Here is a 15,004-nt window from a genome sequence, read left to right on the forward strand (position 1 = left end):
TGATGGGTTGGTGGTAGGGCAGGATGGAAAGAGAGGAACCAGGGATGACTCCTGGGGTTTCCACCTGAGCAACCAGGCAGATGGACGTGCCACTTAACAGCCGTGGGGAAGACCGAGGTCTTTTTAGACACCTTACATGTGTGATGCCTATTCATTATCTAACTTTAAAGTGTTTCCAGTGTTTCTTAAGTTCTCTGATTAACGTAAGAGAATGTAAGTTCTCAGGTCTTTGTTCAGCTAAAGGTCTCATCTCCTCACTGTGCGTACACTGCTTCCGCAAGGTATCTGACGCCCTTTTATGACGTTTAACTTTAGAACTCAACTAGTCAGGGAGGGGAGGCTGAAGATGGTTTGTCTCATCACCCATCTTCCTTCCAAATGACTCTCTCGGGGCTCCTCCTTTGGCAGGGTGCCTTCTGGGGGCTGACTGGGGGACTTCTGCTTGGCTTCTTTCGAATGATATTGGAGTTTATCTACGGAACCTGGAGCTGCCCAGCAAACAACAAGTGCCCTCTGATCATCTGCAGCCTGCACTACCTCTATTTTGCCATAAGCCTGTTCCTAGTCAGCCTTCTCACCATGCTGGCGATCTCCTTATTCACAGACCCGATTCCAGATAAACACGTAAGTGCTGCTGTTAGAGGTTCTGGGGCCAGCCTGCAGGCCCAGTGTGTCCCCGTGAGCAGGACTCAGCTCTGCTGGCCTTAGAGAATAGAATAGTGTGCATTCCTGCCTTCTCTTTGAAAAAGGGAGTCGGGGGCGGAGGTGGGGGGTGGTCAGAAATAGGCAAATGCCACAGAAAGGGCCCTGCCTTAAAAACAAAACTAAACTAAAAAGATTTTGTTTTTGTTTGTTTTTTAAAGATTGGCACCTGAGCTAACAACTGTTGCCAATCTTGTTTTTTTTTTCCCCTTTCTGACTTTTCTCCCCAAATCCCCCCAGTACATAGTTGTATATTTTAGTTGCAGGTCTTTCTAGTTGTGGCACGTGGGACACCGCCTCAATGTGGCCTGGTGAGTGGTGCCATGTCCGCGCCCAGGATCTGAACCAGCGAAAACCCTGGGCTACAGTAGCGGAGCACGCAAACTCAACCACTCGGCCACAGGGCCCCCCCTAAAAAGATTTCCAACAATCCACCAATTAGGTATTCACTTACAATGAGAAGTATGACTTTTAAAATGCAAATTTTCCTTGGAAGTGTTAAGATCACTACCTCAGTATGAATTAATGTTATCGGGGCAGTCCCGGCTGCCACCCACCCAGAGAGAATTAAGTCAACAGCAAGGAGGAGGGGACTTTAATGCTGGCAGCTGCCTGTGGCCTGCTGGGGCTGGATGCTTCTCAGCCTCTCCTTGCCCAGCATTTCCCACCAGCCAGGAGGCAGGTGTCAGTCGCCTCAGTTGAGATATTAGAAAGCCTGGGCTCAAAGAAGTCAAGTCATTTGCCTAAGGTACCAAAACTATTAAGTAGCAGGGCTGGGCTCCAACCTGGCTCCACCATGTCACCTACTTTGGCATGGCCAGTAGGCTTAGCAGGACAGGAACTTGGCAGAGCCGGAAAGCAGCAGGGAGGGTCCTGGGTGTCTGAAGTGGAGGGAGGAGCTCAGAGGGAGATGGGTCTATGAGACCATGGGCCTTTCTTGCGACTTTGCCTGGGGTCTAGGTAAAAGCCGAAGACCTGGAAGACAGCCTCAGGGTCCCCAGTTCAACCTTGGGCTTTCCTTATGGCCATGCTTTCTGCTCAGTAATTGCCATTTGATTCATTCCTCTCTCGTGCACAGAGCCCACTTGGAAGAGGGACAGAGCAGATGGGAGGACAGCCAGAGTGGTCTGGAAGGTACATGCCCCCCACACATCCCCCTGCATCAGTGACAGCAGGGAGCCTTCCCTGCTCGCAGCACCTTGAGAAGCTGGGGGTGGTGGACTTAGTTTCCTGTTGCTCAGGGTCTTAGTCAGATTGTCTGCGTTCTTTTCTGTTCTTCTCGTACTCTCAACTTTTTGATTTTGCCCCCTTCTTAGTTAGCCAGATACTTGTTCAGCATTTCCCACGTGCCTAGCAGTATGCCAGGTGCTCTGGAGAACATGGGAGGGGGAGATGAAGAGAGAAATCAGTGTTTATGGGTCAGTGTCAGTGTGCCAGGCCCTCTGCTTACCACTCCCAGAGGAGGCGGGACAGCACAGGAACCCCGGCCATCCACAGGGCGATGACAGTGCAGTCGGGAAGGCAAATGCATACATATGGCGTCCTCAGGAAGCAATGAGAGGCTAAATCCAAGCTCTGTCATTAACACAAGAGAATTTTAGTTCCAACATGTAGTCTGAGAGGTGGGGCCAGCGCGGGTCTTGGAGGAGGCTGGCTGGGGAGGGGGCTCAGCCCCGCTTGTCCACATCCCTGCCGTATGTTGCAGGGGAAGGGCACTGAGATTCAAATATACTGAGGCTGCTATAAGAGATTAAAGTCTATTCCAGGAGAGACTTGGTGGAAATGTTCACTTAGTTGTGCCTCTGCTGACCCTAACCCTTAAAAAAAAAAAAGCAGCAATTGGCTGGATTTTGTTGCTCCCCAAAGTTTCCATATATGTTTTCAGGAAGAGAAGAAAATCACAGTCCAAAAAGGAAGGAATGTTCTCCTTCTGCATCATCAAAAGCCCTGTTGAGCTTGGGCAACTGAGCTGGGCGAGGGCCAGGTAAACCAGATAAAGCCTTTCCTAGGCTGAGTTACTGCTCGTCTCAGGCGGCCAGTAGGGGCTTCTGGAGGGAAAGCAGCTCCTGGGGCTGCCCTGTCCTCATCAGGTGAGAGGCTTCCTCCTCCACCAGAAGCAGCAGCCCAGGGGTGAGGGGCAGCTTCTTCCACCCGAGGGCACAGGTTCCTGGACCCTCAGAGCTGGAAGGATCCCTGAGCATGTGGCCTCCTACCCTTTGCTTTTCAGGTGAAGGACACTGAGGCCCAGGCAGGTTATGTCACCTTTGCCACGGCCACAACTGAAATCCAGAGTTCCCGAGTGTCACCCGTTCCCTGTCCCACGTTCCTTGTGTCTTTCATTGGAGGCTAACCACCAGATTTTTTTTAGTCCATCAAGATCCTGGTGCCCAGCTTCCCGGTACCATAGGCCTGCATGACAGGGCCTTGGGTGGTGACATGCCCCTGCTCTCCCCCCAGCTCTACCGGCTCTGTTGGAGTTTACGAAACAGCCAAGAGAAAAGGGTCGATCTGGATGCAGAGACACAAAGGAAGAGACCCGCACCCCAAGCACAGCCAGGTGAGAAGGAAGATCCAGAGCCCGCAGAAGGGGTCCTGCCTCCCCAGCACCCCTGCCCCACCGTCTCCACTCCCAGAAATGCTCTTCCAGGCAGAGCCCCTGACTTTCGTTTTTCCTAAGCTGCCTTCGGGGATGTTTGGGGTTTGTTGAGGTTGAGATGCCTGTTGGACATCTACATGGAGCAGGCTGGTCTGGAGAGATCTATGTGAGAGACAGCAGCAGGAGACAAGGCCGGCCCCGGGAGGGTTGGTGCAGGGGGAGGCGGGGGAGCCAGCCAAGGGGTGAAAAACAGAAGTGTTTGCTGACCTAGAAGCTTTTGGGGGTGCAGGGGTGATCCATTGAGATAAATGCTGATGGGTGAAGAAAGATGGGGCCTGAGAACTGACCGTGGGATTTCGCCACACAGAGATCATGTCGTGCCTCGACCAGAGCAACCTGGTGGAGTGAAGTGGAGCCACATGAAAGGGGGAGGGGGCCTTACACAGGGATTCAAGAGGAGAGGATTTCTCAGAAGGGGGGCAGGAGATGGTCTGTAAGGGGGAAGGGAGGAAGCAGCCCCATCTAAGAGGGCACCAGGGGAAAGAGGTCCAGGGACAACTAGATTTCAGTCCCAGCAAGAAGAGAGAGAATGTTCCAGGAGAGGCTTGGACTCTATGGGGCCTGAGGCCCTAGAGGAAGGGTTTCAGCAGATGGGGTCAGAAAGGGAGTGTTGGGGCCACAGGGGAGGGTGACCTTAGCTTCTTGGGGCCCTGACGCAGACAGGGATAAAAGCCTAATGAGATTAGTCCTGAGTCTGGGCAGAGGGTGCTGGGGAGGCTATGAGTCTGGGGGAGGGAGGGAATGACCTGCCTGGGGAGAAGGCAGCATTCTGGGGCCCCCGCTCCATTCATGCCAGCGAAGTTCAGAGCCCAAGGAGGCCCTGGGGCACCCTCCTGACAGCTGCAGAGGAGACCCTGGGTTGGAATGGGCTCCTTGGACTTCTGCAGGGGCGGGTGGGGAGCAGGGGAGCGGCCTCTCCTAAGCAGAGCTGCCCCACACACCTGGAGGACGCAGGGGTCCTGGGAGTTTCTCTTCTGTAAGGGGGGCGCTGGTAAACTGGCTGCCCACAGTGTGCCAGGTGCTTGTTCTTAGGGCACATCCAAATTCCTCTTCTTCCTTATTCCACTGTTGTGGGTGGATGATGATGGTGACAGTGGCCAACATTTATAGCCCATTTGGGATGTGCCAGGCACTGTCGAACTTATACCCATGTGTGATAGGTACAAATGTTATCCCCATTTTAGATGTGAGGAAACTGAGGCAGCAAACAGTAAAGTAACTTACCCTGGGCTCCATAGATAACCAGGCAGTGGTGGAGCTGGGATTTGAACGCAGGCAGTCTGACTCCAAAATGTGTACTCTTGGTCACTGGCCTGCCCACCGCCTATCACACAGCCCTTGGGCTGTAGTCAAACGATCAGTTGCCTTTTACATACAGCAGCCTCTTTGGGCCTGGCAGCTGCATGATGGTGTGACAACATGGCTATCTGAGAGAATGGGGCCAGAGTGTGCTGCTCAGGACTTCTCAGCACCACCTGCAGATAGCTGTGTCCCTCCTTTGGGGTCTTCCAGCTGCAGCCACCCTCCTCTTGCAACAGGGGCTCCTCTGTCCCTGGCTGATGTGTTCCATCATCCCTGGTGCCGCCTCAGCCTCAGGACACAGCTGGCGTAGGGGGTGCCCAGTGGGATGAGACACTTATCACAGCGCACTGTGCTGGGAGCCCGCTCACTTTGGGACTGAGATGTGCTGTCTTGTCATCAAGGAGGGAACTGTTCCAAGGCAGAGGCTGGGGCCCACGTGGGTGTGCTGGAGCTGGCCATGGTGCTGATCTCCTGAGCAGGCCTGAGGAGAAGCCAGCACACGCTGTACTGACAGACCCGGAAGCAATGTGTCAGCTCCAGAGTTAGGCATTCTCACCAATTTGGCCTAGACAAATGAGCGTAAACTTTCCTATAATTCCTAGACTTCCTTCCTTTGCCTCCTGGAAAACACCAGTGATTCCCCTTCAAGGGCCCGGAGAGTCTTATTTTAGGCCAGGCCATGAGACTGGTACCTGCCTGGAGAAGGTACTCCCCAAGAGGTTGCCAAGGAGAGCAGTGTCTGTTTCCAGAAATCAGAGGGTTTCTTCCATCCTCTGGAGAGGAGCAACTGGGGAGGAAGATTCAGAGGAGTAGCCACTTGCCCTAAACCCATAGAGCCGTGTTCACCCATGTGCCTGTGACAGGAAGCGTGGGCACACTGGGGGCACACCAGGAAGGACCTGCTTCTATGACAGTGGAGGCCCCCTCAACACCTCTCCCGCCCCATCGAGGGATCTGTGCCTAGGTGAAGGCTCTGCTGGTGGAAGGCAAGCGTGGCCCCAGGCAGCCCCCACTCTGCCCCTGCCACACTCCCCTCGTCCCTCACCCCACTCTCCCGGGTCTCGGAGGGTGGGGTAGGTTTTCCGCATCAGGGGCTGAGACTGTTCATATTAGGAGCAAGTCTGTCAGTCTCCCTGCTGGACTCACTGCTGAGACGTGACCCCCCTAGAAAGTCCTCCCCGCTGTGGCCTGTGCCTCCTGACCTTGGCCTCTTCCCTTGTTCCAGAGGTATTCAAGGAGGCGCAGAGCTGCCTCTGGAAGGCCTGGGATGTGTTCTGTGGCCTGGAGCCGCAGCCTGGCCCCAAACTGGCCCCCAAAGAGGCAGCCGTGGAGAAGATGGAACGTGGCACCACATCTGGAGGCATAAAACACAGTGTCACATCTGAAGGGACAGAACACAGTGCCACATCTGAAGGGACAGAACACAGTGCCACATCTGAAGGGACAGCACACAGTGCCAAGTGGGAAGGGACAAAGCGTTGTGACACATCACAGACGCCCTTCTGGAGAAAAGTTGCCAATATCAGCGCATTCTTCTTGATAGCGATCGTAATCCTCTGCCACATTTACTACTCCTAAAGCAGCTGGGCCCAGGGGCGTCTGGGAAGAGCAGACAGAACACAGCCGCCTCAGACTCCTCATCACTAAAGGGGGAAGGCTTTCCTACCAGGAGACCCACAGATACAGGACCAGGGATTAAACTCGTGAAAACGCTCCCTCAGTGTCACACGTCAGGTGCCACCAGCTGCAGGACATGCGTGCAGACAGGACAGAGTAAAGTCCTTTCATGATTGCAGAGACTATGCAAATGAGAACATCTGTTCCTTTACAAAATGAGTCATTTTCTCCAAATGGCTCTACTGCATAAACACTGACTTTCACTTTAAATTTAATTTTGGCTTTTTATCTCTAGATATATTTGGGATTTTTGCTTGTGTTTACTTTGATGGCCCCATTTCCTTCCAATACCCAACCTCTGTTTGCTTTGTTCTCTCCTCCTTTTCAAAGGTATGGCCCTGCTACAAAGCTGCCATGTAGTGTAAGTGTCCCTGTGACACTGCGGTTCCCACCCACAGGGGCCTTGCCTGCTGGTGGTGACCTCACAGGCCGCTGGAGCCAAAGCTGCCCGTGGGTGGAAGCTTTGGCTCCTGCCTGGACCAGTGGTGGGGCTGAGAACAGGCTTCCCCACCACTCAGCACCGTCTGGCTGCAGCCAGCCAGCACCCCCAGAGGGCAGATGGAAAGGAAACCTCCTTCCTTGCCGAGCTCTTTGCAGCCCCCACCAGTCTGTCTGCCACTGGGATGTTCTTAGAAGCTGGGTCCCAGGGTTAGAGTCCTTTTAGCGGTCAAGTATAGGCCACCCCTGGGCTGTGTGTCTGCAGGGGGTCCTGAAGCCGCTCCTTCCTCTTCCTTCTTCTCAGACCAAAATAAATGATTTGTGTCTTTAGACAAAGTTTCAGGTGCCTTGAAGTGATTTGGGGGAGGCCCAACCAGCATCAGAAAAATCACACTCTGAAGGCACACTCACATGACCAGTCCGTCATCCCCAGTTTACTCCTTCAGCTGACATTTTTGAGTGCCTGTCATGTGCCAGCCACTGCAAGGAGATAGCCTTGAACAGAGCCCATAGTGGATGGAGGAAACACGATGAAACCCTGGCGGTGACAGCCAGCATGTAGTGTGGCCTGCTGTTTCCCTGCCCGGGGTAAGTGCGTTCTCTCACTCAAGCCACAGAACCACCCTCTGTGGAAGGACTAGAATTAACCACATTTCACAAGGGAGGGGACTGAAGCTCAGCAAGGGAACTTAGGAAATAGGGAGTGGGCACAAAGCCTGAAGCAGCCCTGCCTGACACCAAGTCTACACACTGCTCCTCCACACGTTGTGTATACTGCAGGAGCGACCTGCAGAGAGCCCCGCCTAGCCTCGGAGTCAGGGAAGGCCTCCCATGACCGAAGGAGGAGGTCATTTAGCTGGATAACAGAAGGGACAACGTGTGGGAAGACACGAGGCAAGGGTGTGAGACATGTTTGGGGATGCCAAGACATGGCCTGTGTGTGGGAGAACAGTGGGCGACGGGGAGGGCAAGGTGTGCAGGCGCCTGCCCTGCAGGCCTTAGATGCTTTGGGATCCTGAGTCCCTGAGAGTTTCAGCAGGGAAGTGAGAGGATCAGATTTGCTGCCTGTGCTGGGAAGAGGACAGGGAGGCAGGAACACCCACCAGGAGACTTTCAGAGCAATGCAGGCAAGTCAGCAGTGGAGAGGAGAAGAGAAGGGAATGGCAGAACAGAAGCCAGCAGTCAGATGTAGCAAGACTTGAGTAATTAGACTTCTGAAGGAAGGGGCCGAGGGTGACTCTGGCTTGAGCATGTGGGCAAAGGTGCACCAATTCGGAGACAAGCTGCACTGGAAAAGGGCAGGCATGGGAGAGGAGCAAAGCACCGTTTGGGACAGAGAGAGTTTGAGTTGCATGAAGATACTTATTGCCATCTCAATACTAGGTCTCCTGATCCAGGAACATGGGATGTCTTTCCATTTATTAGGTCCTCTTTAATTTCTTTTAATAAGGTTTTGTTTTCAGCAATCAAGTTTTTCACTTCTTTTGTTAAATTTATTCCTAGGTATTTTATTCTTTTTGATGCTATTGTAAATGGAATTGTTTTCGTAAGTGCATTTTTGGATTGTTCTTGCTAGTGTACAGAAAACTTTTGTATATTTATCTTGTATCCTGCAACTTTACTGAACTCTTATTAGTTCTCATAGTTTTTAAGCATATTCCTTGAGGTTTTTCATATATGAGATCATGTAGTCTGCAAATAGAGATAGTTTACTTTTTTCTTTCCAATCTGGATGCCTTTTATTTCATTTTCTTGCCTAAGTGCCCTGGCTAGAACCTCCAATACAATGTCAAATGAAAGTAGTGAGAGCAGACATTCTTGTCTTGCTCCTGATCCTAGGGGACAAGCATCCTGTCTTTCACCACTGAGTATGATGTTAGCTATGAATGTTTGCAGATGTTCTTTATCATGTTGAGGAAGTTCCCCTCCACTCCTAGTTTGCTGAGAGGTTTTGGGTTTTTTTATGAATAGGTGTTAGATTTTGTCAAGTGCTTTTTTTGATCTTATATTAAGATGAGCATTGGGGCCGGCCCAGTGGCACAGCAGTTAAATGTGCACATTCCACTTTAGCAGCCCAGGGTTCACCAGTTCGGATCCCGGGTGTGGACATGACACCACTTGTCAAGCCATGCTGTGGCAGGCGTCCCACATATAAAGTAGAGGAGGATTGGCACAGATGTTAGCTCAGGGCCAGTCTTCCTCAGCGAAAAGAGGAGGATTGGCAGCAGATGTTAGCTCAGGGCTCATCTTCCTCAAAAAAAAAAAAAAAAAAAAAGAGCATGTGGTTTCTATCGTTTATAAGTTACATTGATTCATTTTCATATATTAAACAAACCTCGCGTTCCTGGGGTAAATCCCTGTTGATCATGGTGGATAATACTTTTTTTATGTGGCTGGATTTGGTTTGCTAATATTGGTTGACTGTTTGTGTCTATTTTCATAAACAATCTTGGTCTACAGTTTTCTTTTCTTCTGATGTCTTTGGTTTGGGTATCAGGGTAATGTTAACCTCATAGAATGAGTTGGGAAGTGTCCCCTCATCTTCTATTTTTTGGAACAGTTTGAGAAGGATTGGTATTAATTCTTGCCTGGAAACACTTAAGGGTAGACGTGAAGTTGGATAGAATGGTCCAGAACTTGGGAGAGGCTGGGACTACAGATTGAGATTTAGGGGAGAGAAGGCAGCGAGTGGGCACCTAGCTAAGAAGGGGAGGAGGACCCACAGCCAGGCAGACGAGACTGTGCGGGAGAGCGGGAGGAGAGAGAGCCTAGAACAGAGCTGTGAGAAACCCCCCACCGTGGTCACGCCGAGAAAGAGGCTTCTACGAAGGAGACCAAGAGGGCACAGCCGGAGCCTCGGGGGGAGGACCGAGACTGCTGCCCCAGGGAGCACGCACACCTGGGCCGCTGCGCGGGTCAGACACACAGAGCGCGGGGCCCCGCAGCAAGGGGACAGGGGCCCTGGGTCAGAGGTGTTGGTGAGAGGAGAGGGGTGGAGCCAGCCTGCTCTGGGGGGGGATGTGAGGGAGTGGAGCCCCTCAGCCCCTCTTCTCCTAGAGGAGACAAGGTTACCTCTTTGGGGCCTTGTTCGAGAATGAGCTTTAAGAAACCCCAGCGGGCCCAGCCGCCAGTGCCTTCCAGAACAAGAGGGCCTACTTGCTAATCCTCCAATTCCAGAGACAAACTTCTCTGCGTGTCTTCTAGGAAAGTGAAGGCCCGAGTCACTGGGAAGACAGCAAGAGGGCGCTCACTCGGGGATCCTGGTTCTGCTGATCATGTTTACTCTGGGAGGAGCAGGCATCCCAGGAGCGGGGAGGTTCTGGCCCACAGGAAGTATGGCTGCCGGTGGGTGCTGTCATGAAAGAAACCTCGTTCGAGGCGGGAAGCCTCAAAGAGCTCCCCTGAAACTGAGCTCCACTCCTGCAGCTTCTCTAGCCGAGGTCAGAGCTGGCTCAAGAACCGTCACCCAGCCAGACCAGGCAGGGACGGGGGAGACAAGGAGACCCCACACACACCCTGGGTTCTCCTCCCCACCCGGCCAAGCTCTCCACCCTCCTTGGCCAGTGTCGCTGCGGGGAGAAGAGAGGCAGCTGGAGGCACAGGAGGAAGGCTTGCCCAAGGGCCACCCTCATGCCCTGTAGAGAGCAGGGGGTGGGCCAGCAGTGTAGCCGCCTCAGGTGACTCCTGCTCTGGAGAGGAAGGCAGCTGTTGGGGGAAGACCTTCAGGAGTACTGTCCCTGTCCTGAGCGCTCATCTCTACGGGTGCTGCTTACAACTAGCAAGAGCCCACATGGGGTGGCACCTTTCACCTCCCTTCCTGCCACCCAGTGTGAGAAGGGAGCAGACCTGCTGAGCAGGGCCATGCCCCACCACACTCCAAGGGCCTGGTCACGAGAGTGTCCAAAGCTTGCGTGGTGCCTGGTTCAGCTGCATTCCCTCCGCCAACCCAACTCCCTGCCTATCCCCCCACACCCCCCTCCCCACCCCCGCCACCTCCATGGAGGGCCTAGCCCTGCTCACTACCTTCTTGGCCCAGCAGAGAGCAAGGACGCCTCCTGCGCATCCCTGGGCCCTGGATTCAGCCCGTGCTGGCTCGCCTGGCCTGGCCTTTCCCTTTTGGCAGGTGAGGGGAGGTGTGACCATGTCCCAGGAACAGAAAGTGCCTTTCAGACCCAAGATAAAGAGATTCAGCCCTTTTATTCAGGCATGGCACCTATCAGGGCTGGCCTGATAAGATGCTCAAGGTTTCCACTCGACAACTTTGATGGCGACCAGGGCTGCCCTCCGCACAGCCTCATTGTCATCCTTCTCAAGGGCACGGAAGTTGGGCACGTGGGCCTGCAGGAACCTGCGGCCCTCAGGGGCCTCGGCCAGCATGGTGAGGGCCTTGATGGCGTTCAGGCGGGCCTTGCTCAAGGGTGAGAAGAGCAGCCCCAGGAGCGGGGTGATGGCTTCTGCGTCCAGGGCTGCGTACTTCCCTGCGGGCCACCAACATCAAGGGTTCCTGACGGGCCCTCTGCCCCTTTTCCTCTGCACTCCGCCCCCCCACCTCCAGCCTGCGCGTTTTGGGGAGGTGCCACCTTTACCAGGCTCCCTCCCTCACCCTTGCACCTGCCTCTGCCTCAGCCTAGGCCAGGCCCCATCATCTCCTGCCCCTCCAGGCCCTTCACTGGCTTCTCTGCAACCACCTGGCGCCTGTCCTCACAAGGCAACACAAATGGTCTCTTAAAAATTAACATGTAATTATTCAAATATTTCCTGAGCACCTGCTCTGCACCAGGCACAAAACACACCTAGGTCTCGCCTTCATGGTGTTACAGTCTAGTGGGGGACACGGACATTAATGTGTAAAGGAGACACCCCACGTAACCCTTTGCTGCCCTCCCCACCACCTCACCTGCTAAAAGGCCACATGGCTGGCCCTGCCCCTGCCCTTCCTGCACTGAGCACTCTTCTCTTTGCTGCTGAGGCCTGTCCAGCCCCTCTCTGCCCTGCTGACTCCCATGGCCTCTGGGTCACCACCCATGCCCCTCCCAGAGGAGGCTCTGCCCCGTCTGGGGCCCACTGCGCGCTGTGCCTCTTCCCCATACACTCGCCACTCTGCCACTCCCACCAAACCGTAGACACCCGAGGCTGAGATGTCTGGGTCCCGGCTGCCCAGGGCAGGGCCTGGCACGAGGCAGAACTGTGGGGACCCTTGGCTGGAGTGATAGCTCTGGAAAAATGTGGCCTCACATCCATGGGTTCCAGCTGTGGCCCGGCCCCCCTGTGAGCCCTCCAAGAGATCCCATAGGAAACCCAGGCAGAGACACTGCACTGAGGACACCCATGAGACAAACACGCACGAGGAGCCCCAGCCTGGTGGTCAGCATCCTGACTGCACCATCGAATGGGGGCTTTGGACTCTGGGAAGGCCCCAACCTCTCCCACTCTGGTGTGTCTCAGATTCCACCGGGGTGGGTGGCGTGGGAGGACCCCACTTTGGGGGGCTTTGCAGCATGCTGATTGAGAATCAGAGGCCCAGACAGTCCTCCATGGAACGCCAAAGAAGCACAGGGCATAGGGCTGGTGCAGGCAAGTGTGGGCCTTGGGGAAAGTTGGGCAGCTTCCAGAGGTCACAGTGGGATGGCCTGTCCCGGTCCCTCCCATTAGCCCAGGGTAGGGGCTAGGGGCTGGGGAGAGCATCTTACACTCTTCTGTGACCCTCCCTCCACTAAGAACAGTAATTTCTTTCCTTTTTTTTCGCTCAGGAAGATTCACCCTGAGCTAACGTCTGTTGCCAATACTCTTTTTGCTTGAGGAAGATTGGCCCTGAGCTAACATCTGTGCCAGTCTTCCTCTATTTTGTATGTGGGTCGCCACCACAGTGTGGCTTGATGAGTTGTGTAGGTCCCTACCCGGGAACCAAACCCAGGCTGCCGAAGTGGAGCACACTGAATTTAACCACTAGGCCACAGGGACTGCCCCAAGAAAAGTCATTTCGATCAAGAAACACCATAGATGCGAGGGCTCCAGTGTTTGCTTAGACCTCCTGATAACTGAATCATGAATGTCAAACTAATCAATCCCAGAATCATGGGAATTCCAGGCCTAAGGAAGAGCCTGGCAGGAAGGGACAGAGGTCCTAATGCAAGTGACCATGGAGTGGCCACGGGCAGGCGGCCTGCTGTGGCCAGCAAGAAGAGGGAGAGCAGAGGATCAGACCCAGCTTGAAGCCGTCTCAATAACAGGCCAAGAGGAGTATTATGGAGGGGCAGGGGGCGGTCAATACTCAAATTCACTGGGACAGCTGGCATCCTGGGGGGTTGCAGTGACCCCCGGAATCAGCTCCAACACCTGCACGAGGGACACCCTGCCCGCGCGGACATGCCCAGCCTGCAGGCCGCCTCACCTTCAGTGGTCACCGTGGCGTACATGAGGGCCCCGGCAGCGTTGGCCTGCACCTCCTTCACCTTGTCTTTCAGCAGATGCACCAGGATGGGGATGACGTCATACTGCCATATCTGCTTCTTGCCCTCCAGAGGGATGCTGGGCCAGAGAAGGGACAGCTGGGTGGCTCTGCTTTGGGGGAGGAGTGGGGCAGGATCCAGGGGAACACCAGAGGAAAGGACTCGTGTTGGGACCATCCCTGGCGGTCTGGGCCTGACCGGGGCTAGGTGCCAGGGTGCAGGGGAGCACTGGTGTGAGGTTTGGGCCTCACCTCTGTGCTCAGACGACCTGAGAGCACAGATTGGGGCCACTGAAGGTCAGATCACCCAGGAGCCAGGGGACAGTGGAGCCTCGTCCTAAGGTATTACTTGGAGAAGAAACTAGACGTGTTCCCTCTGGCCCCAAAATGGGGAGGAGCAAGACCCAGGGGCACGAACCACAGGGAGACTCGTTTTGACTCCATGTAAGAGTCTGAGCTGCCAGGGATGGGCTAAGCCATGCAAAGAGCAGCAAGCTGCTGGGGGGATGCTGGTGAGGAGCCACCTCAGGCGAGGTGACTTTCTAGGTCACTACCAGTCTTGGCATTGCATGAAGCTGTGAAAATGAAAGTGGTGGATGCCCCAAGATTTCCTGAAACTGTGAGAGGTTCGATACTGTGCCCCAAAAGAGAAGGGTTCCTTGAGCTGGGAAATGCTGCCCACGGGGCCTCCGGGAGCATCACAGTGTGTTTGTCCTGCAGCAAAGGACCCTGAGTCACTTAGTTATTTGAATCAACCTTTCCCAAACTCCACCACCCACAGAACCCTCTTAATAATATCTCAAAAGACACGGCTGTCTTGTGTCCTGGGAACCCAGTTTGGGAAGCACGGGGATGGCCAGCCACTAGCTCTGACCTTGCAAGGCGGCTGAGCTTGGAGGACCGCGGGCCTTCACCCTCAGGAAACTGACCAGAGATGCAGAGTCCTGGGCCCCACCTCCAGAGGTCCCACGCCCGTGCATTCCCGCAGCCAGCACTGCGGGCATCTGGTCCCTGGGGCCTGGGCCCCGGACCCTGCAGCAGGGGCAGGGTTGCCCCACCTCGGCACTGCTGACATTTCAGGCCAGATGACTCTTTGCGGTGGGGAGTGTCCCGTGCATTGTGGGAGGTCGAGCAGCATCCCTGGCCTCTACCCTCTCCATGCCAGGGGTAGCCCCTCACCCCCAAGTTGGAACAACCACAAATGTTTCTGCATGGTGCTTCATGTCTCTCGGGGGCCAAACGGCCCCATTTTGAACCTCTGGTGTCGAGCAGCAAGCAGAGCAAAGCCCTGTCTTCAGGAGCTCCCCTTGGGGATGACACACAGGACAGCAGAGAATGGGGAAACCACAGGCGGGCTGGGGGAGGCTGCCAGGGGCAAGGCCACCGATTTATAGAGATGGCGTGGTCCTCGGCAGCCTCACTGGAAAGAGACCTCTGAGCAAGGACCTGATGAGGGTCCGTCTGGGCCGGGCCCTGGAATCTGCGTGTTCACAACCTCCCGGGATCAGCGGCCCCACTTGCAGAAACGCAGGCCCCGGTCTCTAGTGAGGATCCCAGACGGAAGGAAAACCAGGACTGGGGGAAGCTGGAGGTGGCAGGACAAAGGGAGGCAGCCACAGCTCAGGCAGGGGCCCATCCTCGGGAAGCGGGCTGTGGCCCTCGCAGCTCTGAGGCTGCATGCTTCCTGAGGGCGCAGGCCAGGATTTAGACTGTGACCACGGGTGCCCCGGATCTGTCTCCTTGCCTGTAAAGGGAGAGGATCACCCTCCTTGGAGGGGTGT

General features: G+C 54.8%; 2 protein-coding genes across 12 annotated transcripts in view; one reads left to right on the forward strand and one right to left on the reverse strand.

Annotated features, from left to right (window-relative positions):
- The window catches only part of LOC103560317 (sodium/glucose cotransporter 1-like), a 99,474-nt gene extending 92,363 nt beyond the window's left edge, over positions 1–7,111 (forward strand). For 7 of the 8 annotated variants that reach the window (XM_070628163.1, XM_008534371.2, XM_070628162.1 and 4 more), the window contains 3 exons: positions 409–624; positions 3,160–3,259; positions 5,886–7,111. In XM_070628163.1, coding sequence (XP_070484264.1) covers positions 409–624; positions 3,160–3,259; positions 5,886–6,238 — 669 coding nt within the window. In that variant the 3' untranslated portion in view covers positions 6,239–7,111. Of the gene's footprint in view, positions 1–408; positions 625–1,780; positions 1,837–3,159; positions 3,260–5,885 lie in introns of all 8 variants that reach the window. The other variant, XM_070628169.1, reaches the window with a different exon arrangement.
- Positions 1–15,004, reverse strand: part of RSPH14 (radial spoke head 14 homolog) — a 94,759-nt gene that overhangs the window by 2,482 nt on the left and 77,273 nt on the right. Inside the window, exons 6-7 of one of the 4 annotated variants that reach the window (XM_070628184.1) lie at positions 13,167–13,303; positions 2,153–2,277 (exon numbers count right to left, since the gene is read on the reverse strand). In XM_070628184.1, coding sequence (XP_070484285.1) covers positions 2,153–2,277; positions 13,167–13,303 — 262 coding nt within the window. Of the gene's footprint in view, positions 1–1,966; positions 2,278–10,953; positions 11,254–13,166; positions 13,334–15,004 lie in introns of those variants that run through there. The other 3 variants (XM_070628185.1, XM_070628183.1, XM_070628182.1) reach the window with 3 other exon arrangements.

The sequence above is a fragment of the Equus przewalskii genome, chromosome 7 (assembly GCF_037783145.1).
Source record: "Equus przewalskii isolate Varuska chromosome 7, EquPr2, whole genome shotgun sequence".
Taxonomy (NCBI): domain Eukaryota; kingdom Metazoa; phylum Chordata; class Mammalia; order Perissodactyla; family Equidae; genus Equus; species Equus przewalskii.